The sequence below is a fragment of the Colletotrichum orchidophilum genome (assembly GCF_001831195.1).
Source record: "Colletotrichum orchidophilum strain IMI 309357 chromosome Unknown Scaffold_3.1, whole genome shotgun sequence".
NCBI lineage: Eukaryota > Fungi > Ascomycota > Sordariomycetes > Glomerellales > Glomerellaceae > Colletotrichum > Colletotrichum orchidophilum.
In genome coordinates, this window is record NW_019172959.1 from 761,705 (window position 1) to 789,453 (window position 27,749).

General features: G+C 46.5%; 6 protein-coding genes across 6 annotated transcripts; 3 read left to right on the forward strand and 3 right to left on the reverse strand.

Annotated features, from left to right (window-relative positions):
* Positions 1-7,896: 7,896 nt before the first annotated feature.
* On the forward strand, positions 7,897-8,348 carry CORC01_00646 (uncharacterized protein; the record flags this gene model as incomplete). Its single annotated transcript, XM_022612303.1, has 3 exons — positions 7,897-8,042; positions 8,176-8,282; positions 8,338-8,348. 3 exons carry the CDS (start codon positions 7,897-7,899, stop codon positions 8,346-8,348), a joined length of 264 nt encoding a protein of 87 aa, XP_022481442.1.
* A 214-nt stretch (positions 8,349-8,562) lies between these two features.
* Positions 8,563-9,261, reverse strand: CORC01_00647 (uncharacterized protein; the record flags this gene model as incomplete). Its single annotated transcript, XM_022612304.1, has 1 exon — positions 8,563-9,261. The coding sequence occupies one exon, from the start codon at positions 9,259-9,261 to the stop codon at positions 8,563-8,565; it is 699 nt and encodes a 232-aa protein (XP_022481443.1).
* Positions 9,262-15,217: 5,956 nt separating this feature from the next.
* On the forward strand, positions 15,218-18,387 carry CORC01_00648 (glycosyltransferase family 20; the record flags this gene model as incomplete). The annotated part of the gene is made up of 3 exons (XM_022612305.1): positions 15,218-15,694; positions 15,834-17,778; positions 17,840-18,387. The coding sequence occupies 3 exons, from the start codon at positions 15,218-15,220 to the stop codon at positions 18,385-18,387; spliced, it is 2,970 nt and encodes a 989-aa protein (XP_022481444.1).
* A 1,232-nt stretch (positions 18,388-19,619) lies between these two features.
* Positions 19,620-22,236, forward strand: CORC01_00649 (subtilase; the record flags this gene model as incomplete). Its single annotated transcript, XM_022612306.1, has 6 exons — positions 19,620-19,628; positions 19,805-21,300; positions 21,355-21,558; positions 21,613-21,700; positions 21,770-22,035; positions 22,110-22,236. 6 exons carry the CDS (start codon positions 19,620-19,622, stop codon positions 22,234-22,236), a joined length of 2,190 nt encoding a protein of 729 aa, XP_022481445.1.
* Positions 22,237-22,513: 277 nt separating this feature from the next.
* Positions 22,514-23,312, reverse strand: CORC01_00650 (uncharacterized protein; the record flags this gene model as incomplete). The annotated part of the gene is made up of 3 exons (XM_022612307.1): positions 22,514-22,917; positions 23,035-23,116; positions 23,178-23,312. 3 exons carry the CDS (start codon positions 23,310-23,312, stop codon positions 22,514-22,516), a joined length of 621 nt encoding a protein of 206 aa, XP_022481446.1.
* Positions 23,313-24,678: 1,366 nt separating this feature from the next.
* CORC01_00651 (uncharacterized protein) lies at positions 24,679-27,022 on the reverse strand (the record flags this gene model as incomplete). The annotated part of the gene is made up of 2 exons (XM_022612308.1): positions 24,679-26,846; positions 26,908-27,022. The coding sequence occupies 2 exons, from the start codon at positions 27,020-27,022 to the stop codon at positions 24,679-24,681; spliced, it is 2,283 nt and encodes a 760-aa protein (XP_022481447.1).
* Positions 27,023-27,749: the final 727 nt, after the last annotated feature.

Here is a 27,749-nt window from a genome sequence, read left to right on the forward strand (position 1 = left end):
AAAAATATATATTATAAAAAGTAATATGCTTTTATTATATTAATATATACGCGGTTATTATATACTATTTTATATATATTCGTAATAATAAAATAAAGGATATAAAGTTATTAATCGTTTTTATTATAAAAATAAAAAAGACTATTAGAGTTTTTTAAAAATAAATAAAAACGGTTAGATTTAATTTTAATTATATTATTATAAATACGATAGAAAATAAGATTTATTAAAAAGTTATTAATAATTTTTATTTAAAAATCGTTGGATATTATAAGTTCGGTAATAATCATTTTTAAAGTCGGTAAGTCGTCTTAAATAAAAGTCTTTATACTACGGTTTTTTTTTAATAGTTTAGGCTTTTATTATTATATAAATTTATTAAATAGGGGCGGGGGGGTTAGGAGTAAGCTAAGGGGTTAAAATCGATTTAATATTAAATAAAAGATCCGTAAACTTAATTAATATATTAAAATCGGTTTTTAAAAAATCGTTATTTTTATTATTTAAAAACGACGTAAAAAGCAAAGGTTCGGAAATCGGAAAATATAATAAAATATCGGCGTTTAAATAGGTTTTATTTAATCGATATTAAATAGTTAATCGGTCGGCTTATTTAGCAAAGTTAAGTTTTTAATTAATAAATCGATATCGTCCTTTAAGTTTATCGGTTCCGATTATTTAAAACGTATTACGAATAATTAAATAATTTATAAAAACGTATATTTTCTTATTATTAAAATAATACTTAAGCTTTTATAAAGCTTAAACAAAACTAAGGGTTTTAATTTTTATTACTATATAATTAGCTTTTATAAAAGTTAATATTTAAAAAATAAAAAAAATAAAACGGTTTTTTTTATTTAATTAAATTTAATATATTACGGCTTTAAAATTTTTCTTATTAATATTAATATAAAAAATAAAAAGTTTATTATAATTTAAAAAGGCAAGATTTATAATTTTAATAAGCTTATATTTAAAACGATCTTAAACTTTTTTAATATTAATTTAAAAATCTTCGCGTTAAATATTTTTTTTTTTAAATAGCCTTTTTTATAATAAATATAATATTATTAATAAAAAGTAAAAGAAATAATTAATAATTATTAATAAAAGATTTGAGTTATAGATTTTTATAAGGTATATTACGGAAGTTAAATATTTTAATTTTATTAAAGGGGTTTATAATAATAGCGAATTTAAAAATAAACTCTTAATAATAATTTATTAAATTAAGACTATTTTTTAAATTATAAAAAGTACGAGGTATATTAAAAATTAAAATAGCTTTAGTTTTTTATTTTATAATACTAAATCTAAATCGTAAAACGTAATAACTTAAGGCTTTTAAACCTAATTAAACGAAATAATATTTAAATAAAAATAAAATATAACTAAATTTCTTAAAAAGTTTAAAAATAAAACGTAAATATTAAACGTAATTTTTTAATAAATAGGAATAAATAATAACGTCGTTAATATATATTACGATAAATTATTATAAATATATTTTAAAAAGCTTTTCTATACAATATTAAAAAAAGGCTAATAATATAATAAGGCTTATAATATTATAAATAAGACGTTCGTATCTTTAATATAATAAAACGAAAAAAGGTTTTTATTTATTTTTTAATATAATAAGTTAATTATAAAACCTTTTTATAATATTTATAATAAAGAAAATAATACTATTTTAAAAAGAACTAAGGATATTATTTTAATATAAAAAAGGGTATACGTTTATATAAAGTTTCGAATTAATATAATAAAGATCTATTATTATATAGGGCTTTTCGTTTTTCTAAATAATAAAAGCTAATACTATAAAAAAATAGGGCTTACCGAGGGGTATTTTTTTAATAATACCGATTTTATATAGGGGGTCTAAAATAAAGTCTATAACGGCTTTATCTTATTATAATATATTATATAATCGTTAATAAAAATCGGAAAAATCGGCGTTAATTTTAAAAAGGATAAGTATATAAATACCGTTATTAAATTTATTTACGCTAGTTTAAAAAAAAATACTTAAATTTATTAATAATATTTTAAATTTTAATTTTAAATTTTAATCTTTAATAATTAAAAATATCCGTTTTAATAAAAGGTTTATTTTTATTATAAATTTAAAATATATAAAAAGGGTAACTATCGGGATATTTAAGATCGATAAGGTCTTCTTTTATTTTATTAAGGCCGAATAGATTAGTAAAGGATATTATTAATAAAAGGTCCGTTACGAAATATTAACGATCTTTAATTACCATAACTTAAAATAATAAACCGAATCGTTAACTTTTTTAAATAATTATAAAAGCGTTACTAAAATTAATAAAAAAAAAGCTATATTTTAATTAATAATAATAATATATATTAAAAAACCGTAAGATAAGTATTAAAAGTTTAAAAAGGGTTAAAAATTAATAATATATTTATAAATAATAACGAGTAATAAAAGATATTTAAATAGAATATTAAAACCATATTTAGCTAAAATAATATATCTTTTAATAACGTATAATTAAGCGGATTTTTTATTTTAAATTCAGCGTTTAATAACGGATATAATTAAAATACGTTATTTTTATAAAGTAATAAAATAGTTATTTTCGTATTAATTACTTTATTCGATATTAAAAAGATATAATTATAAAAAATATTTATTAAGGATAAAATTATAAAAAAGTTTATTTATAACGTAAATAAAGTATTAAATTTTAAAAATAAAGCCGTCGAGACCTTATAAAATAATAAGGAGCTATATTAATATCAAAATATTTAATCCATTATTATTTATATTTTTAAAATAAAAAGGTTTATAAACTTATATTAATAAATTAAAAAAGAATTTCGTAAAAAAATCTTATTTAATAAATAATAGGGCGGAATAAGTATTTAAAAATACGGTATAGCTTTTTTTAAAAAGGGTATAAATAATAATTTTAAAATATAAATAGGCATTAAACTCGTAAATTTAACCGTTTATAAAATATAAAATTCGTAATTTAATACGAATATAAAAAAAAAATAGGGGTATTATATTAAAAATCTAAATAGTTTATAACTTAATTAATTAATAATTTTTTTTATTAAATATTTTATTTTTAAGGGGTAATACGTCCTTTTTTTAATCTTTTATTTACGGATCTTAATTATCCTAAGGAAGGCCTAAAGTGCTAAGTATTTAAATATTTATATTAAGCAAGGTAAAAGATATAATATTAATAAAAGCTAATACTTTATCTTCCTCTAAAGACTCTAAGGGTATAACTTCTAATAACATAATTACTAATACTATTAATTAATATAAGATAATAATAGTTAAGCTATAAATAACGATATCATCTAATGAAATTTTATATTTAATCTTATCCGTAGGTTTCTATCGTTTAAAAACAATAAATATATCTTTATAATTAATTTTAATTAGCGAAATACGATCCGCGGTTAATAATCGCCTTAATTATTTAATAATATAGTATTATTAATATTAAAAAAATAATTAGAAGGGTAATCTCGATTAAAATCGGACTAAAAAAGGGAGCGATCGTAAATATAATAGGCTTTAACCTCTTAATTACGGTAGTTATTACTATAATAATTATTACCACGATAATTATTACCGCGATAATTATTACTATAATAATTATTACCGCAATAGTTATTATTAAATTTATTAAAGGACTTATAATAATAATCAAGCTTAGGAATATTATTATTTTTAAATTATAAAACAGCTTTAATATCGCATAAAGGATTTTTATCGTTTTATTTATTATTATTATAAAAGTCCTTAGCGTTATAATAATTATTTTAATATAATTAATCGTTACGACGGTCGTTATAATAAGGATAATTATTATAACGTTTATTATATTATAAGTAGTCGTTATGACGATTATTTAAGCGGCGATTATTATTTTAATAGGAATATTAATTATTACGGTTAAAATTATTCTAGTTATAATTATTTTAATTATAATTATTATAGTAAGAGTTATTACGACGGTTATTTAAATAACGATTATCTTTTTAATAATTATTACGACGTTGGTAAAGGGTATTTAAAACTTTAATACGTTTTAATAAAGCTTAGTAAGTATTATTAAAGGTTTTTTAATTAACTTTAATAATATATTCTTTAATAAAAATTTAAGTTTTAAAGTTTTAAAAAATATTATAAAAAGTTAAGGAAATAAAAGTAGCGAGGTTAAGGTCTAGGCTTATAATAATACGTCGGTATTATACGTCCTCGTTTATCTTATTAACTTCGTTATAAAGTTAGATCTTTTTATTTAAATATATTTAAAAAGGTATATTAATTTTAATAAAAAAAAGGTACTTAAATTAATCCGTTTTAACAAATATAGTATTATAATCCTTTTAAAAACGTTTTTTAAAAAAAGTTTTCTAAAGATTTAAATCGGTAATTATAATAAAGCGTTAATATTAAAAGAAAGTATTAAATTATTTATTACCGTTAATTTCCTTAAATAAAATACCGTAGCTTATTATACGAACGATAGTATTAACTCCGTATAATATAACTAAGAAATCGATTTTATAAATATATAAAAAGATAAAAGTAATTATATTATTATAAATAAATAATTCCGGTTTAAATTTCTTAAAATAAAAAAAAGATTTATTATTAAAATCAAATCTTTTTTTAAAAAGGCTATTATAATATCGACGTAAAAAGCGGTTACGTTAACGGTCTTTTTAATTATTTTAATAGCTACGATAATCGGAATAAGTAGCGGCTAAGTTAAATTATTTTAAATAAATAAATATAAGCTAGATATAAAAATAGAATTAAAGAGCGAAAGGAATATAAGCTTTTTATTAAATATAAAAAAGAAATCCGTATATAAATTAAAATATAGCTTAAAAGAAAGGATATTATTAAATTTAAAGCTAAGTTTAAAATTAAATTTAAATAATAAATTCTTTATTTACTATTTATTCCTTATTATAGTAATATCGTTTAAGTAATAAATTATATTCGTAAAAGAAAGCTTTAACTTAAGATTAAAACCTAAATTAAGAGCCGGAATTAACGTTATCGTTATCGTCGTCGGTAAAGCTAGCGAAGACGCGTTTATTAACTTCTAATAAGCGTTAAGGCCTTAGCTATAAAATAACATAAAAACCGTTATCTATATCTTTATTTATAATAACTAAAAGATCTTAACGATTATAAAAAAGAAATCTATAAATAATATATAAAACGTAATCTATAATAAATAAGTCGATAATATCCTTTTAATAAAAATACTAACTATTATACTATTTATTATTAAAACGTATAAATAAGGCATAATCTAAGAGGTATTATTAACGAGAAATAGGAATATCTATTCTATTATTTAGGTTAGTATCTTTAAAAGCTAAGCTTTTAAATATTATTAATTTAATAAGTATACGAGGACTAAAGCATAAGCCTAAAAGTCCGGGTCTAGAGTCGTTTATCTTAAGCTAAGTAAATATAGAACGTAACTTAAAATAAAGGATAATAAAGAGTTTAATAATTAAAATTAAATCGATTAATAATAAAAAGGATACGGAAAAAATTAAATTAATTAATAGTAAAAGAGAGATAGCAGGAACGGATTTAATTAATAATAAAAAGGAAAAAAGCTTATTAATTAATAGAGCTTAAGGAAATGAACGGGGTTTAAGGGTTAAATCCGGTAAAAGGATAGATAATTTATTAAGTAGTTTTTTAAATAGTTTATCCGATAGTTTATCGAAAACGGATTATTAATATCTAGGTATAACTAAAATAGGCTGCTCGAAAGGGGTAAAATTAAAAATTTAAAAAATTTAAAAAAATAAAACGGGCTTAAGTTTTAATAACGGGGCTTCGAAAGATAATAAATCCTTAGCTATTAAAATTAATAGAGAAAACGAGTTCTTTAATATAAATATATTTTTTAATATTATCGTAAAAATAAAAGGCTAAAAAGAAGTTAAAAAAAGGGAATAGGGAGGCGAAAAAGGCTTTTATATTAATAGTTTTATTAAAAATAAATCCTAAACGTAAATCCGATATACCTTAATAAGTTAAGTTAAAAAAGGTTAAGAAGGTTAAAAAGGTTAATTAATAATATTTAAAAGTTTAAAAAGGTATCGTTAAATTAAAAAAGTAGTTTTTAAAACCGGGTTCGATAGCGTAATAATTAAATTCGTTATTTAAAAAGGAATGTTTAAAAGCTATATTAAAAACTATATTAAAGCCTAAACGAGATCGTTGATTAATTAAAAAATAAAAGCTTTTATAAAAAAAGGTCTAAATCGTTTAAAAAAAAAAATTATTATTTTTAAGCGCTAAGCTCCGGGGATCTAAGGATTTTAAACCGCCTTCTTTATTAAGTTTTATAACGTTATTCTTTAAAGCTAAAATAAAAGCGCATTTAAGCCGTAATTTTATGTTTTAGAAAAGAGTTTAAGAGAAGGAGGGCGTAAAAGTAGTTTTTATTAAAAGTTTAAAAAAAAAAAAATACTAGTAATAGTTTTAACATTTTAAAAATAATAAGCGCTATTATTTTAATATTATTTATAACGGCGGCAGTTTTAATACTAATAAAATAATTATTAATATTTTAAAACTATAACTTTTATTTAGTACTTATTATAATAATTATAATTATAATTATAATTATAATTAAAAGGAGAGAAAATAAGTCGCTTAATTTAAAATATTTATAATTACTAAGCATATCGTATAATAAAGAGCTGATTAACTTCGTTTAGTTAAAAAAATAGGTATAAAGGGTTTATTTAAAAGGAAATATTTTCTAATTAGGGCCTAGGACGTAACGAGTCCTATTCGGCGGGCTATTTTATAAAAATATTAATTAATAAAGCTATTATATAAATACCTTCGTTATTAAAAGTCGAGGTCGACTTTTTAATTAATTAAAACGTATTAATAATTTAAAAAAAATCGATCGATTTAATAAAGAAAAGAAGGTTATATTACTATATAAAGGAAGTAAGTTAACGATTTAGAAAAAATAAAATAAATATATTATTTAAAAATAAGCTAATTATCTAGTCTATTTAGTTTCTTTGTGGTGTGTGTAATAAAGAGAGAAGTCTAGCTAGCTACAGGCTGGAGGTGACGTTAAGGTGTAGCTGAGGTGGAACCTGCTGACTAATCACACATGACAGGCAAGGTATCACATCCTGGCTGAGCTGAGAGTGCTTGCTTTCCAGGGACAGCCGATTCGAGGCTTCCTCACAGGTGCTCCCTTACCCGACACATCATTGGGCCTAGATCTGATGGTGAATGATGCCGTCTCTTGCTGGTCGTTCCTCCTTGGAGTCGCAGACACCCCAGACCGTTCTAATCCACCGCCTCTTCCTCTATGCACCTCATGATGTCAGTGCAACCCCTTTGGACGGGAAAACGTACCCTTAAGCCTCTTTCATCAAAGCCTCCCGATATTTAATCATTAGGCTAAACAAGCCAAAACACCATCCCCATACCTCACCACACATCCAGCAAGAGAATCTCTCGTTGGTTCTAGCAGGAGAGGCCCTCTGCCTCAACGCAAATCATCTCACGCTCCTGGAGGAGGCCTTCACCTTCAAGTCCTATCGCGAACACGGTATGCTCTGCACCACTCTCCTGATGTGGAGCAATCTCATAGAGATTAATGCAGTGACTTAATACCCGCTGCGGATCTTTGCCAGTGTTGAGGTGACGGGGTCTTTGACCGGGCTCTTTGCGACTGGGGTGTACGGCGGCGTCAAGATGATTGCTTGTACTGTCTCCCTTGTGTTCGACACCGACTCGCTGGGTCTACGACCGAGTGTTTTTTTGTGTTGACATGGTCCAAGTAATTGAGATTGCGACGGTTCATGATTAACATATCAAGCAACATGCCAACATGTCATCTTCCAAAGGGGATCGCTCTCTTCTACGTTGGTTTCTACATCCGGTTTGACCTGCCCATCACTGGCGAGCCTGTTCATGGCCCTGGCTATATCGCTCTGCTGGCCATCTACATCTTTGCTACAACGCACCAGTTCGTCTGGGGTTCTGTTGTCTGGACTTGCAGCTGCGAGATTTCCCCCGCTCGTCTTCACGCCCTGATGATGGTTATGGGAACAGCAATTCAGTGGCTCTTCAACATTGGTTGTGGCTGAAACTATAACAAGCATGTTTGTTACGCTTGGCAAGAGCGTGTTTGGAGCCTACTTCGGGTACGGCAGCTTTTGCTTCGTCATGGTGGTAATTGCATGTTTCTTCGTCCCAGAGACCGCCGGTGAGATTCATGACGACTTTGGCGAACTCCATCATGTACGCTAACCTTTTCACAGGCCGAGCCTAGGAGAAGATGGAAGAGCTGTTCGAACAGAACTCTTTGAAAGACAGAGTCATCTGGAGAAAGAGGCCCCAGTTGAGCTCTAGAGGGGGCAGCAGTGAGAACAGGGCGGTGGATAAGAAGGATTCCGAGCATGTTCAAGTTGTTTAAGCCGATCATTTACAAGCTAATACAATTGCTTTCATCATCTTGTCGCCATATATCGTCAAAGCTTGTCATCTCATTCATAGACTGGCTTGAGCTCTTCCACCTTGAGGATTTCCTGAACACCCTCCAACCCCTCCACCATCTTTTGCAAGCGCTCAAAGTTGGGATACTTTTCGCCAAAGAGACTTCCGCCCATACCCGTCATGTACACCGCCGACCGTCGGAAATAATACAGATAAAAGTCGACGACCGTCAAGCCGTCACCCACAGCATACTCCCGTCCATCCAACTTGGATTCGACTCTGGCGTAACACTCCAAGATGTTCTCCCAACCCTTCTCCGCAACCGCTTTCCGCGCGTCGTCTCCGTCTGTAAACCTGTACGGCCTCGCACAGGCCGCGATACTTGTGCCCAGGAACGTCCCGCTCAGCCAGTTCGTCCACTCAATCACCCTTGCGCGGTCGAGGGCGCTGGAACCTAGGAGCTTCTCGGTCTGCTCGGGCGGCGCGATACAGGCGATGTAGGTGAGGACGGCCGGCAGCTCTGTGATGACTTGGCCGCTGTCGAGCACGAGCGCGGGGACGTAGCCTGTGGGATTGATTTTGCGGTAATCCTGGTGCGTGAAGCTGCCGTCTGCGGCCTCGAAGCGTTTCTCGGCGTTGGCTCTCATCGCGACGGTGTTGAAGGGGATGGAGAGGTGATGGAGGAGGGCGTGGGGCACGAGGGAGCATGACCCGGGCCTGTAGTACAACGTGATAGTCGGGGACGACATGATGACGGCTCAGTTGTCTGTTGAAGACTTGTGTGCGTGTAGTTGGGAGAGTGTGTTTGTTATAACTGGGCCGTGACGCTTACTCTTGATAGACGGTGAGTGCTTTGCTTCATGAGTGAGCACTAGTAGGGGAGGAATGACGCCCTTGGAACAACAGGCAGCGCGGGGTCGATGTAGATAGGACAATCTCAAGCTTACGTAGCTACGAACGCTGGTGAGGATTCTTGGCAGATCTCATGCTTGGACATGATTTGGCAATTCTCTACAGAGTGATACTTATCGTCAAGGGATACGTTCAAATCGGGCAGGACAGAAATAGGATACGACCGGACAGACGGCGACTTGGAGCTTTTCGTACTTGATTACAACTTGACACGATGTTTTCTTGGTCTTTGATATAGCCATGAATGATCAATTAATGAAACCAAGGTCCTATTCATCACCCTGTTCACGGATTGGGAACTGGAAAGCACGTTTTTGGTGGTGGAAATGGCTTCAACAGCGCGGCAAGAGTCCCGTGAGTGTGCGCAGGAGGGTTGCCGGGGCCGATGGGAACTTTGGCCGAGTGATTGGAATCGAAGCAGGGGGATTGGGTGGAAAACACCAACCCAAACACATGCTGTCGATAATCGAGACGAAGTGATGTGACATGGGCTTGTGTTCATAAAATACTAACTGGGTATCCTGAGGATCTCCCTCGACCTTGGGATGAGGTTAGCTCACCGAGGACCTCACCGGAAACCTGAGATTGCGAGACAAACAGTTCGACATGATACCGTGTGTACGCGATCAAGCCACAAAACCCAAAGTCCAGACGACACTCTAGATTGGGTGTAGTCATCTAGAAAAAGGCTCTAGGCCGCATGCAGGGTCAAGATAGGGTCAAGCTTGGGGTCAAGATTCGTCGTGATCGGGGAGTATTACAGGTCCTAACAGAAACCTCTTGCGACATCACCCTCGGCGCGCTCATCCGAAAGATCATATCCACGAACCAGTCAGACTGCATCCGAATCGAGCCGTTGGGACGGAAGATGCACGTAATCAGGCTCGAATCAAAAATGCCGCCGGGGGACGAATGAACGCCGCTGGCCTTTTCAGACTCTACGATGACAATGCGACGCACTCACTCGGGCGGGCGTGTGAAAAAAAGGGTAGTAGCCACTAGAGAGGCGGGATTAACGCCATGTGCCTGGTCTGATGGCGGGGGACTCTGCCGTCGCGGAAGGGCGCATTATCTGCGGTAACAATGGCATCGGGCGTCGAGATCAGACGGAGAACGAGGCCCTGCATCAAGTCTCGGGCAAAGTCGGTGGCTTTGGAGGCCAGAGAGCAGAATGTACAAGGGGAAAATGGCTCAGTTGATGGGCGGTGCCGTTCAGGCTGATGTGACGGGTTGCGTGGTGAAGCATCACTGGCTGGCATCGGACAACGTTGGACAGCGTAAGAAAGAATAGCCGATAGGACACAAACTCCGAGAGCCTACATGTACGAATACACGGTAGAAGATCTCTCGGCATAGCCTGGTGGAAGCTGGGTCTAGGCCCTGACGAGGACTGAAGGCGGGATGAAGATATGGGGGTGACGCGAGATAGCAGACCCATGGGGTTTGTGGATATGCTGGGCCGGGCAGAGAGGGTGAGAGCTTGGGGACCGGTCTGGCCGACGTCTGCGGGCCATCACGTTTTCGTAGGGGGAGCAAAGACTCGCTTGTCCATAAAAGACGAACTTTTTTTTGGGGGGGGGGGGGGGGGGGGTGGTGGGGTGGGTTGAAGGGGAGAGGAGAGAAGGTTCGAGAGCGGGGGGGGGGGCGGGGGGGGCGGTAGACGTGGGGCGTGGGGGGCGGCGGGGGGGGGGGTGGGTGGGGGGGGGGCGTGTGGGGGGGGGGGGGGGGGGGCGGGTTGCGGGGCTGGATGTCAAGCGACGAGAGACGAAGTTGCAGACGACGGGGAAGGGGGAGGGGCACTCGTCAGTTGCGTTCCAGAGTTCTGAAGCTCCGGTTTGTGTGCCATGGCAAAGTTCCCACTCGATACAGACCGTAAGAGCCGCTGGGGATCACAATTCTGATCCCGATGGCATGGGGATGGACGATGGAAGTGGTGGCCCCCTCCCGGCGTGTAGCACCCGGGATTGGTCTGCTCGCACTGTTGCTGTTCAGGGCAAGGAACGGAGCAAGGCCGGCGGGTGATAATGCGGGTGAAGAGAGAATGGGCCGAGGGTGCATGATGGCATCTCCAGGCGCTGCAGGCTGCAGAATGCATGCTGCAAAGGGGTGGTGCTGCCAAGGGGTGGTGATGGTCTCGAACGATGTTGGGCCAGCGGATGTTGGACTTTGCTTCGTCTCATGCATGGAATGAAGAGAGTTGGCCTGACCCAAAGCACGTTTCTTGTCAAGCCATCCAGTCATCACTCGCCCATGGGCTTGATGGGGATGATGCTTAAAAGGGCGGTGGAACCCAGCATGCTCGTTGGAGAGCCCCCCGTGTTGGAGAGAATTGGATCACCATTCTCTGTTCATGTGTGTGTGTGTGTGTGTGTGTCCATTCCCCTCCGTCTTGTAAGCGAGTTCAGTGGGCGAGTGAGTGAGTGCGTCTTGATATCACTTGATCTCTCGTCCGACGTGGCCTGACAGCGATAGACCAGCCCGTGTCGTCTGCCTTTGCCCTCGAAGCGCATCACTCCGTCCAGTGCAAGTCGAGTCGCATTGCAGCAGCCAACGGACAGGACAGCCTGTCGTTTCGTCGCGCAAGGCGTCCTAGTTTGCATTCCCGCTGCTGCTCACCGTCTTTTCAGAAACCAAAGCAGAGCAGAGCAGGCGGTTAGAGTTATCGACGACAGAGAGCCCCGAGGCCGGAACGCGCACGGGAAACGTTACGGGATCGAGACTCGGCAAACACTGAAGCAGAGAGCATCACTCGATACCTAACTCTTTATTCGTACTGCAGCCACTTTGTACGGGGATTCACCTCCAAAGTCAACTCGGTGGAAGATAGGGGGCAGAAGAGTACCTCTAATTACGTCAGGTGGGTCATAACTTTACTCAGTTCATCAGAGTCATTTGCGCAGTGTTTGACCCAGAGTTACGGCGGCTCTTTCATCGTTTTCTCGCCGTGTCTATTGGGCCCGGGATGACCGCGGCGACAACTCAACATGGCTCTCCCAGCAGGATGGGCACCATCAGACGGTGGCGGGGATGGCCTCAGCAGAGAAGAGATAGTGTCTGGCCAGTCCAGCTCCAGTCGGGCTCAGCTCACGCCATAAGCTGCTGGAGTTGCTTGTTGCCCGGCGCTCTTGTCGGCTCACATTGCGTTGTCTGGATGCTGCTAGTGCAAAGCCCAATCAACCGTTGAGGGCCGACAAGTTTGTGGACTACGGATGGGGGATGGGACCATGTACCGGTCCCCCGCTGTGGTGTTGTTTTATTGTATCTTTTTATTTCTCTCTCTCTCGAGTCTTGCTGGTCCCCTGATCGCCTTACGTACACTGCTGGTCCGATTCCCAGCCTCCAGGGGCCGAGAGTCCCCTGGGTTTGCTGAAGATTTGTTGGAGGGGTCAAATGCTTGGGGTTTTCAGAGATGCAATTTGGAGTTGCTGCGGATTGCATCACAAAGACATCATAGGGCACACAGACATCAGCAAGCGGCACAGCAAAGAGTACCTACAGAGCATGGAGCAGATACAGGCAGCGGCGTGGTGCAGGGCGCATCCCATCAACCCCCCCCATCAACTCAGCCCCAAGGACCAAGGCCAAGGACCAGCCAGCAGCACCGGTGCTCTCCCTCCGGCGGCCAGGAACAGTCCCGTCGAGCTTCCAGAGACCCAGAGGGAAGACGGGGACGACCTCTATTGGATCTTTTGCTTCTGGCGGGCCCCCATTTGGCCCATTTGAACCATTTGGACCAATCCCGCCAGAAACAATTCGTCCCGTCCGAACCAGGGGGATGGTGGAACAAGGTCCAGGTATCGGGCGAGTCCCGAAGAGAGATTCTTGGTGTATTCCGCCGCGTTGATCGGGTGTGGAGAGACTTATGACGCAGCTATTTCCACTGGGCTTGTTACATGTCCAAGACCTTGGTCGAGCTGCATCGTCTCCATGCCCAATCCCGGAATGATTCTCACCCCCATCTTCCCCCCTCCTCCCCCCCACCTCCATCTCTACTGGGACCTGGACTCCTGGTCAAGCTCTGGCGCTTTCCAGCTTGTTCCCTCTGGCCTCCGCTTTGAGCCACTGTCCGAGTACCAGTAATTACCAGTCCCCATCTCCCAGGATCAATGTGGCACCAAAATAGACGGTGGACGCTACGACGGCGGCAGAGGCCGCAGTGACATGTGCTGCCCCTCGCTGTCAGTGTCTCTGTCTGGAACCATTCCTGGAACCATTCGACGCCCTCGTTGAGCACCGTCGATTTGGGGTATCTAGGCGTCGTTCAGCTCCGAGACACGGACAGTCAACTAGGCGACTACCTGGCACTATATGGTCGATCTGGTTGGAAATAATCAGTCTCTCTTCAAACTCGATACCTCCAGTCGACTTGACCTCACCATCAGGGAGAGAGAGGGAGAGAGAGAGAGAGAGAGAAGAGCAGACGACAAAAAAGACCCCTGAAGCAACGTACAAGCCTCTACCAAGCAATACAGCGGCATTGGCATCGCCCACCGAGACCAATCTTCAATCTCCAATCACCAATCACCAAGCTAGCAGCTGCGTGGATTCTGCCGTGCCCAGTCCGTCTGCCAGTGTGTGATCCCTGGCGACGCTCTCCTCTGTATTTTCTGGAGACTCCAGTCGCCTGGCCTGGGCCGGACGAGGGCCATACTGGAGACGGGGGTTAGGAGCAAATCGTCCTGCGGCCGTCGTACTGGACTCCCTGATTACCAAGTATCTCTTACTAGCGTTTACAACTGGGAGATGTCCGTAATCGTACATCCACAAGATATCCCCCTCCATCGCATCACAGCACCGACATTACCGTCAACAAGAGCGTACAGAGGCAGAGTCTCGAAGTCGAAGAGAATATCACCAAGAGGACATTCAACTTTGTCTTTTGCCCAGACTTGACAGACATTCCATTCGATCCAGGCCCTGGCACTCAGAACTCAACCCCTCCAACCTCGGCTTGAACCCCCCCGTCATTCTGAACTCACCGTTCCGTCTGCCAACACTCTTTCTGTACAGCTTCGTTTGGTTTGCGGCTTGCCATCAGCCACGGTTGCTGCTTTGCCTGGTTGCTTACTGCTTTGCTTGCTCTCTGTTGCCCTGGTCTCTGGATGCTCGGCTCTCTCCTCGTCTCTCTCCTCGTCTCTTGGGGTCTACGGATACCTAGTATAAACTACCGGTGTCCCTTTTCATAACCCGTCCTGCACCGTCGTCTCCCCCCCCCCCCCCCCCCCCCCCCCCCCCCCCCCCCTCCCCCCCCCCCCCCCCCCCTCCCCCCCCCCCCCCCCCCCCCCCCCCCCCCCCCTGCCCTTTCTCTCCCCCTCTCTTTCGTGTTCCCCCCCCTCCTCTCCCCTCTCTCTTCCCGCCCTCTCCAGCCCCAGCTCCAAGCGGTCAACCGTCTCCGGATCGGTCTTTGTCTGTCACTTTCTGAGGATTTCCCAGACTTGTCCCATTCGTAATCTAACCATCTTGGCCATTACTTCATCTGTTTCTCTTCTTTTTCCCCTTCTTCTCCCCCTCCTTCTTCACTATCATCACCACACCTTTGCCTTGACCTCGTTCAGCAACCCCTTGAGGCTCGTCTGAATCTTCTGTCCATCTCCCCTCTGAATTGCATCTCTCTCCTCGGCCTCTCTCTCTCGTATCCCCTGGTCCTTGGGGCCGCCGCTAAGCCAAACTCAAACGTTCCCCGGCACGCACCACACACACAGACCCAAAAGAGAGAGAGAGAGAGAGACAGAGAGAGATAGACAGAAACAGTGTGTACAGAGTAACAGACGAGAGAGAAAGTAACGAGTCATCATGGAGCAGCACTCCCCCGCACCAGACCCGGCGGCCGTCAATCCTGTGCCCGTCAACCCCGCCAACCCCGTGCTCAGGAGCATCGCCCTCTCAGACGCCGTCACGCCCGGCATCCACCAGCACACGTACAACTCTGCCGACAGCTCGCGCGCCCAGTCGCCCAGTTACTTTCCCCCCTCCAACTACAACACCACAACCACCTCCACCACGTCTCCCGCCCAGAACAACATCACCAGCAACCCGACGACATCCGCACCCACGGCCACATCCTCGACGCCCTCGACAGCCTCGACCAGAGTCCCTCCGTCGCCAGGTCCCGGCGACATCCTCAAGCGCATGACCCTCGCCGCCATGGGCCGCCGCGAGTCTCTGTCGCAGATCCGCAGCGCCAACCCGGACCTCCAGCTGAGCGGCAACATCATCTCGGCGACCTTTAACATTCCGCACTCGCTCAAGTATCGCAAGGGCTCCGACTGGGTGAGTTGTCTTCCATTGCCTCGATCCATCTTCCTCTCTCGCGCCAATCGCTTTGCTTCCCTCAATCGCGTCCCTCCACCTCCATCGCTTCCCTCCACCACATGCCTCAATCACAGACAACCCCGCTGACATCATCCAGGAATTGAAGCCTCGCCGCGGCCAGTCGGCCCTCTTCGACTCGTTTGCCTACCTCTCCTCCGACGAGACCCCCTGGGACCACACCGTCGTCGCCTGGACCGGCGAGATCGACACGCCGCAAGACGTCCTCTCGCCGCCCGGCACCCCGCCCGCCACCACCGTACACTTCTCCTCCCTCAATACCCTCTCCGCGCCCATTCCCATCGACGGCGATGCCCGCTTGCCGACGCCGCCCCCCAGCGAGGGCCTCTGGCTGCCCAAGGAGGACCAGACCCGCCTCGAGACCCAGCTCGCCCACAGCAAGACCATCAAGACGGTGCCCGTCTGGCTCTGCGACGACAACGAGCAGCAGGAAGAGGGCCTCCTCCTCAAGGACCAGAGCCGATGGCGCCGCTACGCCGAGCACGACCTCTACACCCTCTTCCACTACAAGCAGCACGAGCCCACCGACGGCCGCAAGGAGCGCCTGCAATGGGCCGACTACTACCGCATGAACCAAAAGTTTGCCAACAGCATCATCGACCTCTACAAGCCCGGCGACATCGTCATTGTCCACGACTACTACCTCATGCTGCTGCCCAGCATGCTCCGCCAGCGCGTCCCCAACATGAACATCTCCTTCTTCCTCCACTCGCCCTTCCCCTCCTCCGAGTTCCTGCGCTGCCTCCCCCGACGCAAGGAGGTCCTTGAGGGCGTCCTCGGCTCCAACCTCGTCGGCTTCCAGTCCTACAGCTACTCGCGCCACTTCTCCAGCTGCTGCACCCGCATTCTCGGCTTCCCCTCGGACAGCGGCGGCGTCGACGCGTACGGCGCCCGCGTCCAGGTCGGCGTCTTCCCCATCGGCATCAACGCCGACAAGTGCGAAATGTACGCCTGGACCGACGCTGTCACCGAAAAGTACGACGCCCTCAAGAAGCTGTACGAGGGCAAAAAGATGATTGTCGGCCGCGACCGCCTCGACTCGGTCCGCGGCGTCGCCCAGAAACTCCAGGCCTTTGAGCGCTTCCTCGAAATGTACCCCGATTGGCGCGAAAAGGTCGTCCTCATCCAGGTCACCTCCCCCACCAGCATCGAGGAGGAAAAGGACGACGACGGTTCCGAGAGCCGCATCGCCACCCGCGTCAACGAGCTCGTCATGCGCATCAACGGCCTGTATGGCAGTCTCGGCTTCTCCCCCGTCCAGCACTACCCCCAGTACCTCAGCCAGGACGAGTACTTTGCCCTACTCCGCGCCGCCGACATTGGCCTCATCACCTCGGTCCGCGACGGCATGAACACCACCAGCATGGAGTACGTCATCTGCCAGCGCGAGGGCCATGGGCCTCTTATCCTCTCAGAGTTCAGCGGCACCGCCGGCAGCCTCAAGGACGCCATTCACATCAACCCGTGGGACCTTACTGGCGTGGCCGTCGAGATTAACAACGCCCTCACAATGTCCCCCGAGAAGCGCATGGCCATGCAGGCGAATCTCTATAACCACGTCACCACCCGCAACGTCCAGAGCTGGATCGACAACTTTATCCGTAAGCACATCCACGTCCTCGGCACCCAGAAGAACGTCGCCGCCACCCCGCTCCTCGACCGCGCTACCCTCCTCAAGACCTACCGCGACGCCGGCAAGCGCCTCTTCATGTTCGACTACGACGGCACCCTCACCCCCATTGTCCGCGAGCCCAGCGCCGCCGTCCCCTCGGAGCGCGTCCTGCAGACCCTAAAGGCCCTCACCAGCGATGAACAGAATGCCGTCTGGATCATCTCGGGTCGCGATCAGGAGTTCCTCACCCAGCACCTCGGTCACATTGCCGGTCTCGGCTTCAGCGCGGAGCACGGCAGCTTCATGAAGAATCCCGGCTCCGACGAGTGGGTCAATCTCGCTGACGAGTTCGACATGGGCTGGCAAGCGGAGGTCATGGCCTGCTTCCAGTCCTTTACCGACAGAGTTCCCGGTACGTTTCCAACTGCCCATACTGACAACGTTCAACGAGAGGACAAGCTAACATGGACAAGGCTCCTTTGTTGAGCGCAAGCGCTGCGCCCTGACATGGCACTATCGCCTCGCCGACCCGGAGCAAGGCCTGCACATGGCGCGCGAGTGCCACAAGGAGCTCGAGTCGACGGTGGCCCAGAAGTGGGATGTCGAGGTCATGGAGGGCAAGGCCAACCTCGAGGTCAGGCCGACGTTTATCAACAAGGGCGAGATCGCGAAGCGCCTGGTGCACACGTACAACTCGGCGCCCGCCTCGGAAAAGCACCCCGGCCCCGTCGAGTTCGTCCTCTGCCTGGGCGACGACTTCACCGACGAGGACATGTTCCGCGCCCTCAATGGTCTGTCGGGCACCGAGGTCCAGCACGAGCACATCTTCACCGTCACCGTTGGCGCCAGCACAAAGGTCACCCTGGCGAGATGGCATCTTTTGGAGCCCGAGGACGTGATCGAGTGCGTTGCACTGCTGGCCGGGGTTGGTCAAGGCGGCGAGGCTCACGAGCATTTCGGCCAGGTCAACCTGGCTGCTCTGAGCACGGTCGAGGGACACATTCCCGATTCGGAGAAGTGACTGAAGAAGCAGAGCAAGCTGTGATGGGGACAGAAAGGGAAATTCATACAGCTGGGAGTCATACAGCCGGGAGTATGGATAGAAATGGGGCATTCTTGATTTTTTTTTTTTCTTTCTCCAACTCAGCCGCCGGTATTTTCTTGTTATATGTTTTGATATTCACAAACACGCCGATGAACAGAGCGACAAGTCATCGAGCAACATGGGGTTGTTGATACGAGGCATGATGCATGGGCTCAGCATGGGAGCGGAACGGCCCAAAGAGACGGGCTAGATGCATATAGACTATTCTTATCCTACACCAGTATACACACATTGGACCAGATTTCTATCCATGATCTGATGCTTGTGATACCCCTTTCCCATGTCTCTCAACGGTCATCAAGTCTGTGTGTGAGTAATCGCCCCAGAAAGCAAGGTCACATCGCAGCGGCTGTGCTGAAGATCGTCGGATCTACAACCTTGTCCCTACACGTAGCATACGCTCGGGCGGGTGACAGAAACTCAATTGAAGCTTGGTTGTTCCCTCGGGACGAATCAGTCGTCCGGTATTCGAAATGTTTGGATGGAAAAGGCAGACTGATCGCACGAAACTGCAACTGACAGACTGACAGCACCACGGAATCGTCCCTTTCGTATCGGGCTCGGACGGTACACGACAACCCTTCCAAGAGCATATTTGCGCAGATTCGAGATCCTAGTCATGTGGATCTCTTGGCGAATGCTACAATTGCGGATTGGAAACACAGTTCCCGATGCTCTTTGTTAGGCAACCGACATGTCTCATTTCAAGATGAGCATCTTTGGGCTTTGCAGGTTATGTGATGAGTTTGTGCTCTTACTCGCGGTACAGGTATTACAAAGTCTCGGCGACGTTGCTCAGCTTCCCAATCATGACCCCATCTATACATCGTCTTGGCACATCTTGATTTGGCGATACCGGACTCAGTGCCGCTTTCGACCTCCCTATTTGAGCTTCCTCGTCCGAGGTTGGATTATCTAAAGACTAGAGGAAACGAGCACATTTTTGGGCCCCTTGCTCGCGCGAGATGCGGGGGCAATTGATTAGCCATGGCAGAGACTGCGATACCTGCGTGCCGGGGAGGATGTGATGCGCCACCGCGATGTTTTTATAGACTGAGATACTCGCTGTCCCTGTGCCCGACGCGATGCGCTTCTCACTTGCGGCAAACTTGACAAGGTGATTACGGACGCGATTTCCGACAGCCAGAATGCGCTGCGTATGGTTCTTGTCTGTCCTCGCCTTGGTCGGCAAGGGCGCTGCGCAAGATACCGTCGAGCAAGAGTCTCTCGAGATTGAAGCGAATCGCTTCATTATTGAATTCGCCAGCGCAAGTCTTTGCCCGTACATCCATATATGTGCTTGACATTGGTATCTCACGACTGACAAAATCAGGGCACCCACACAAAGACCAAGCGTGACGAGTTGTCTTCCGCAGAAGGCATCCGAGTCCTCAAAACGTTTGAATCGTCCGTCTTCTCCGGCGCAAGTCTCGAGACGGAGAACCACACCCTCGAGTCCCTCCGTGTCCTCCCCGACATCGTGGCCGTCTGGCCGAATACAAAAGCTACGTTAATCGCCCCCGTCAAGCGACAAGTCGCCGTCGACCCCAGCGCGGCGGCCACGCACGCAGTCCACTGGGCCACCGGCGTCGACGACCTCCACGAGCAAGGCGTCCGCGGCCAAGGCGTCAAGGTTGGTATCGTTGACACGGGCGTGTGGTACAAGCACTCCGCCCTCGGTGCGGGATTCGGTCCCGGGTTCAAGGTCGCCGGCGGCTGGGACCTTGTCGGCGACGGATGGGTCGTGGGCGCCGAGAAGAGTCCCGACGCGGATCCGGCTGACGAGCAAGGACACGGCACGCACGTTGCGGGAATCCTCGCCGGAGAGGATCCTTCTTCGGGGTGGGTCGGGGTCGCGCCGGAGGCGAGTCTGTACGCGTATAAAGTCTTTGGACCCGGCGACGGGACAGACCAGGCGACCATCATCGACGCGTTCCTCCGGGCGTACGATGACGGGATGGACGTCATCACTGCCAGTATCGGCGGGCGAGGCGGGTTCGCCAGTGACGCCTGGGCCGTCGTCGCGAGCCGGATCGCCGCCGAGGGTGTCGTCGTTACGATTGGCGCGGGGAACGCGGGCAACGGCGGGGCGTACTATGCCAGCACGGGCAGTTCTGGCGACAACGTTCTCAGCGTGGCGAGCGCGGAGGTGAAGCGGGACGAGGCGACGGGGGAAGAGGTTCGTCAGCCGTCGTATTTTTCGAGCTGGGGCGGCTTGTATGATTTGTCCGTCAAGCCTGACGTTGCTGCGCCGGGGACGGACGTGTTTAGTACGTGGCCTGGCGGGGACGACGACCAGTTTGTGCTGCTTTCTGGGACGAGTATGGCTACGCCGTATATTGCTGGGGTCGCGGCGTTGTATATCTCCCAGCATGGCGGGAGGGGTGTCCACGGAAGGGGCTTCGCGAGGGAACTGAGTATGAGGATTATCTCGACGGGGGCATCGTTGCCGTGGTTGCTGTATAGCGGGGATGTGGACGAGGCGTATAGAGCGCCTTCGCAGCAAGTCGGCGGTGGACTCGTTGACGCGAAAAAGGTTGTACAGTATGGCACCAGCTTGGAGCTGGTGAGGTTCGGGCTGAATGATACTGCTCACTTCCGTGCAGATCAAGGGGTGGTGGTCAGGAATAGAGGCAACGAGACGGTTACGTACAGTTTCGAGGTTGATAACTGGGCCGGGATCGAGATGCTCAAGGCGTTTGATGGACGGGATCCGGCGGAGACACCGAGGATGAGGTATAGGCCGGAGATCGTGCCTAGTAACATCTCCGCGAAGGCGAAGGTGCCGGAGGAGTTCGAGCTAGGTCCTGGAGAGGAGAGGAGAGCAGAGTGAGTATCCCCCCTCGATAGATGTGATTTTTGGTATGATGCTGACTCTGATAGATTCGTCTTTGACGTGCCCGAGGGTGTGAACCAGACGGCTCTTCCGGCTTACGGTGGCCGTCTCCTCGTCAAGGGTAGCAATGGGGAGACCGTTGCTGTTCCCTATCAAGGACTGGCTTTCGACCTACAGAAGCAGATGGAGAGCCCATTCCACGGGACGTATCCGTGGTTGAGATCGACGAGCGCGTATAGCACTAAGACGACGTGAGTCTGAGAAGTCTGTTGATGAGACACGAGTGAATCTAACTCCATGTCTAGCTTCAGCTTCGAACTCGCTAGTGGTAAACAGGACTTTCCCATGATGTTCATGAAGGTCAAGTGGGGTACGAGAGAGGTTCGGTGGGATGTAAGTTCACGTCACTTTCCCTTCATTTTCGTGATTCTTTCTGCATGGAGACTAACTCAAGGAACCAAGATCTACGGATCCGACTTTGACGAAGCCCGAGACTGGGAATATCCCCCCGTGCCCGGGAGCCGAGGCTACATCAGCTCTGCAACTTCCTGGACCTATGCCGGCAAAACTTCAAGCTTCAACCCTGCTCGCCACAACGCCAGCGACATTTTCTCATTTCCTGAGACGGATGTTGGAAGGAACGCGTTGACGACGGGGGGCTACACGACGACGTATTACTGGTTTGGAGTGTTGAGTGACGGGAGTATATTGACGCCTGGGAACTATACGTAAGTTCTCACTTCCCCCTCACCAGTACATTGTGATGGCTTTGGTCGCCGTAGTTTGCTAACCTTGGATAAAGCATGAGGTTTGCCGTTTTGGTGCCCTTTGCTGATCCTCGTCTGAGTGTGAGCTGGAAGGGGTTGACGACTAAGTTTACGGTGTCGCCAAAAGGTGGGAAAAGCACAATCAGCAGAAGAAGATATTAATGAGATCTTAGAAGTTAGACGTTCTTTGTAGGCTCAACTAAGGTGGCTAAAAAGGTCCAGTGGGATCTCTGTGGCTGCATCGTGGGCCTTGTTTTCTTCGTTGCAATTGGTATCTTTCTCCGAATCCACCGTGCCATCACAGCTCATATCGCAATTCAATTCCCCGGGTCTCCTCCAACCTGTATGCAGCCCGTCCAAGACTACTCATCCGAGCTCTGAAGTCATCTGAGAGCTAGATGGTCTCGAGAGTCTCTGCTTGACTGGAGACGTAGTCATATCACTGGAGCTTGCTAATGCCATCATCCACAAGCTTGACCATGCAGTCATTTCCAAACTTGGGGTGGCTCTGGCACAGGGTCTTGAACTCAGGCATCCGAAGGTTCAGCTTGCGGGCCCACGTCTTACCGAGCGTAAGATTCAGGAATTCGGCCTTGAGAACGTGCTTGCTGTCCACAACGTTGAAGTCGGTGTAAATCAGTCGGCCGGCGTTGAGCCAGTCTTGGGCGTCGAGTTGGAATCCGCGGAGAATGGCGTTGTTCAGAGACCGAGGTATAAAGGCGCTGAGTCTGCATTCCACATCGTCGCAGAGGTTGCGCACTAGAAAGTAGTCGCCCAAGGTCCAGAGCTGCACCGCTGTGTGGAGAAACGTCTTGTTATTGTAGTGGCGATCAAAGTCGAATTCTATTTCGGAGTATGGATTAGTCAATATTCTATCATTTGCAAGGAGACAAAACAGAAAGCTGCGTGTATGAAGGAGAGAATCAGGTCGAGGACCAAGGTGAGCAGGAGTCTGCTTACTGCCAGTGTAGATGTAGGAGATGATCCAGTCCATCTGCTCCTTAGTGAAGAGCGTAATCTCAACACAGCCAGTCTTGCCTTCCTATCGAGAGGTTAGATCTAATTATTTTATTCCATTTGTCTTGACATCGCGAGGTACACACCGGCCAGCCATTCGTGAGGCAGCTATTGAAGTATCCAGAGCGAATGCACAGGATCGACTTGTGAAGCTTCCAAGTCTTGCCGTCGCATTTCACTTCGCAGTCTGAGAAGACGCCGCTTTTGAGGAGCCTGCTCATATGATTAGCTGATACTGAACTTTTCCAGTGGTCCTTGTTTTCTGATGCAAGCTTTGGACGGCGTAGCAACATGGGTGGTGAGCCCAGACACGAGGCCAGTTCGTCTCTTTCCTGGTTCGCTCCTCCTTTTGATAACTTACCGGTGATCGCTACTTCCGAAGGTACTCATGATGATAGCCTTGATTCCTTGGGACCGTTTAATGCCAAGGATGGGATTTTTTTGGTTGGCTTTTGTGTGTAAAGTCGCTTTTGTGATTAGAGTAAAATTTTGGGTAGACTTGGCTGATTGCCTCCGGGTATCTTACTTGCCTAGAAGACTCGGAAGTAGGTGTAGGATGAGGGAGTGGGTTGAAATTATCTCGGCCAGGCTGTGTCTCAACAAGCGTTATTTCTTGTCCTTCGGTGCTGTTTGGGAGCGTTCCAAACCTTCGAAACCTTCTCAGCAGTTTTTTCCCTGCTCACTTCAAACTTGGCTCAGAAATCGTGTTGAAGCTGAGCTAGGTTTGGTTGCTGAGGCAAAAATGATGCTTCTGAACCACAATCTTTTGGGGACAGACTGGGTTGCACTTGCATCCACTGATGTGTTTCTGTTGAGGTTTTGCTCCTGCTCCTTCTCTAAAATCAGTATGGAGTGGCAATGATGTAGCTGCTGAGTGATTTGAGCGGTTCATCTTGCCGTTCAACCAGGGTGTGTCGGGTCTGGCCGTTCACTTTCCAGAAGATTGCCAGTGCAAAATTGTGAACAACAGCTTCTACAATGCTAGTGAATGTGAACATGCGTACGTTCCTTCTTTGACTACCGAAAGATGAGAGCGTCTGCTGCAATAATGGGAGACCAATAAAACACTTGAGAATACATATACCGTTGCCATGAAGACTCGGTGAGGTCAAGAAAGTTTCAGTCTTAGGCGAGGGTCACACTTCTAGAATCGATGTGAGAATATTATGGTCTGAATAAATGCAGAAAGCAATCTAGAAAATTCTCTTGATAGCTTGAACTGCCAATGTTCGGCAAACGGATTTCCAATGTTGCAGTTGTTGGACTGCAACAAGCTATGGGTGCCTGCCCGTGACAGTGGCTATGGGAACTAGATTGAGTCGAGATGAAGACCCGGGTGGACAGAAGCAAACCTGCCTGTGACTCTTTCCATTTAAAGAGGTATTGCACGAGAAAGAGTAAGTTAGGATGCGTCCTTTGTTCATTTGTCACGATAAATTCAACAGCGAGGTAGCACGTATTAGAGAAGAGGGTAAATTTCAGGAAGAGGTATCTAGTCTATATCTATGGCACACAGCGATCCCAAAACTCCAAGTACAGTTGATTTCTGAAAGAGGTAAATGCAGAGAAAAGAGGCAAATTTTTGCTTTAGATGGTGATGTCCGCGGAGGCGCGGATGTCGCGCGAGCTGGAGCCGACGGAGAAGGTGTACTTGCCCCTGGCGATAGCCCACTTCTGGGCAGCGGTGTCCCAGTAGCTCACATCACGTCTGCGGACGCTGAAGGTCACGTCGCCGGCAGCACCGGGGGCGAGGTTGATCTTTTCGAAACCGCGGAGGATGCGGGGGGGTTGGGCGGCCTCGGTGGGGAAGCTGATGTACAGCTGGGCAACCTCGGCGCCCTGGATGCCGCCGTCGTTCTTGATGTTGGTCTTGACGCTGATGACCTCCTCGAATAAGTCCTCCTCGCCGCCGGGGACGAGGGTGCCGGTCGGGTACTTGGAGTCGGCGGCGGTCTGGTTGGTTACCTTGGCGTCGACCTTGCCGTAGGCGAAGGTGGTGTAGCTGAGGCCGTGGCCGAAGGGGTAGCGGACGGTTTTGTTCTTGGAGTCGAAGTAGCGGTAATCGATGAAGACGCCCTCGGTGAAGTTGCAGTCCTCGGTGTAGCAGATGGAGACGGGGTAGTCATCGGCCTTCTTGGCGATAGTGTGGGTCAGCTTGCCGCTGGGGTTGACGTCGCCGTACAAGACATCAGCAATTGCGTTACCACTCTCCTGGCCGAGAAGACCAGAGTAAAGAACGGCGGTGATGTTCTCGTGGTCGATCCAGGCGTCGAGGATGCGGGGGCCGGCGGCATTGACGACGACGACGGTGTTTTTGCAGTTGGAAGCGACGGTGGTGATCATGGCATCCTGGTCGTCATCGTACAGGCGTCTGCGGTCGCCACCCTCACCAGAGTAGGCGTTGATGAAAGCAATGCAGACCTCGGAGTTCTCAGCGTAGTTGGTGTAGGAAGGGGTCAGGGCCGTACCCTCGCCAAGGGAGTTGAAGGGACCAGGAACGGTATTAGAGGTGTAGGTGTTGTTCATGAGCCACCAGATCATGCTGTTGTCGTCAATGGCGCGCTGGGTGAGTGCCTGGAAAGGGGTGACCAAGTATGGGAGCGAGAGCGCGCCGGAGGCAATGCCGGAGACAAGGTGACCCTGGTAGACGTCGCTGGCGGCACCCTGAACGGTGAAACCCTGGTTGGGACCGACAAGAGCAGGGCCGGCGTGGGCTCCGAAGAGGGAGATGGTGCGAGGCTTCTGGAGAGGGAGACCGAGGCCTGGGGCGTTGGAGTTCTTGAGCAGGACGATGGACTCGCCGGCAACCTGTCGGATGAGCTTTGAGTGGTTACCGCGCACGTCACGGTACTCGGTGGTGGGGGCCATGGAGGGCTGCTTGCCGTCGTCGAGGCCGACGTAGTAGTATCCGATGACGTTGCGGACGACCATATCGTCGAGACGGGCCTGGGTGAAGCTGCCGTTCTTGATGCCGGCGTTGAGGATGTCCTCGGTCCAGAAGGTGCTAGAGCCGTAGTCGAGACCGGCGTTGGCGGAGCCGTAGGAGGTGGCCTGAGAGTTGACGTCGGGGAAGACGAGACCGAGGAAACCAAACTCCTTCTTGAGAAGCTTGCTGACGAGCTTGTTGTTCTCGCAAGAGAGGGTTCCGTTGACGCGGGTCATACCGCACATGACGGCCATCATACCTGCCTGGACACCGTCGGCAAAGGGCCAGGAGTAGAGCTCATGGATAGTCTTGTCATCGGCGTTGGAAGAGTAGACACTGGTGGTGGTGGCCGAGGTGAGGGCGGTTCGGTTGGTCTCCTGCTCGTTGAGGAGGAAGTGGCGGCCACCGGCGATGACACCGGCAGAGTTCATGCCGGAGATGCCCTTGGCCATGGCAATACCGGCAAGGTAGGGGTCGGAAGCAAAGGTCTCGGGGGTTCTTCCACCGTAAGGGGTGCGGCCGAGCGGGCCAGTCTCGGGTCCGTTGATGAGGTTGTAGCCCATGCCGTAGAACTCGTCACCGAGGGCCTTGAACTGGTCTTCGATGAGTTGACGGTTCCAGCTCATGCCCAGGGCGTTGGCCATGCTGAAGCCGGAGACGTAGAACTGCCAATCGACGCCGGAGACACCATCCTTTTGGTTCAGGGCGGCCCAGGTGGCGTTGCCGGTAACGCTCTGTCCAGTGATGATGGAGACCTTTGCGGCGGTGTCGAGGGTCGCCACGAAGGCCTTGGCCTTCTGATAGGCATCATCGAAACGACCAAGGGAAACTGTGTACGAGGACTCAGGTATAAGTGGTAGACTATCACATGTATAGGGGCATTTACATACCATATCCATCAGCGAGGATGGCGTTGGTGAGGGCGGAAGAGGAGTTGGAAGCAGCAAATGTAGAAGAAAAGATGGAAAAAGCGGCGAGCGCACCCGCAGAAGTACAAACCCTCATGCTGGGCAAATCGATTATTTACTAAGGGATGGAGCAAAAGAATGAACTGGCTGATGGGTGTTCATCTCAAGTCTGCATCTTGGCGAAACGTCCCAACTTATATAAGAAGTGTTTCCTGCTTGTCCTCGCGTTTCCTCTGGAGTGCGATTCTATGCCCCGCCGTCCTCTTTGCGCGTCCGATGGGGCGATAGCGCCCACTCGCGAGCTTAGCTCCGTAGTTCGTGGTGATGATGATCCACGGCGAGCCCCATGCATCGGCGAAGTTCCACGACCCAGCATGTGGGGGATTCTGGGATACGCACTCCCGTCGCCGGGTTGCGGTCTCAGTCTTACTCTCAAGGTCTTATTCATCAACACCCTAGATCACAGAAAGAATATTAAATGTTTACTCAGAATCTTCTTCAAGCCTGACGCTATTATCTGTGTATTTTCTTGCGATTTTACAGTAATTCTAAGTCGAGCTGTTGACCATCACATTTCATTTCAGTTGGTCGAGAGTTCAGGCGGCGCCGAGTGGCGATATCGCGCACTACCAAGAGAATCACGATAAATTAAGGCTGCGGAGCGGGCCACATTTGAGCTCCATCTCCAATGGTCTTTAAGTGGCTATACTCCGGAGTCTTCCGATTTCCCAGGGTCAACTGTATGGGAGAATTCTCTTCCATCACGGCGGACAACCCGGACCTCATACCGGGAAATCCGAATGTCCGTGGCGTCCGTATCCGAC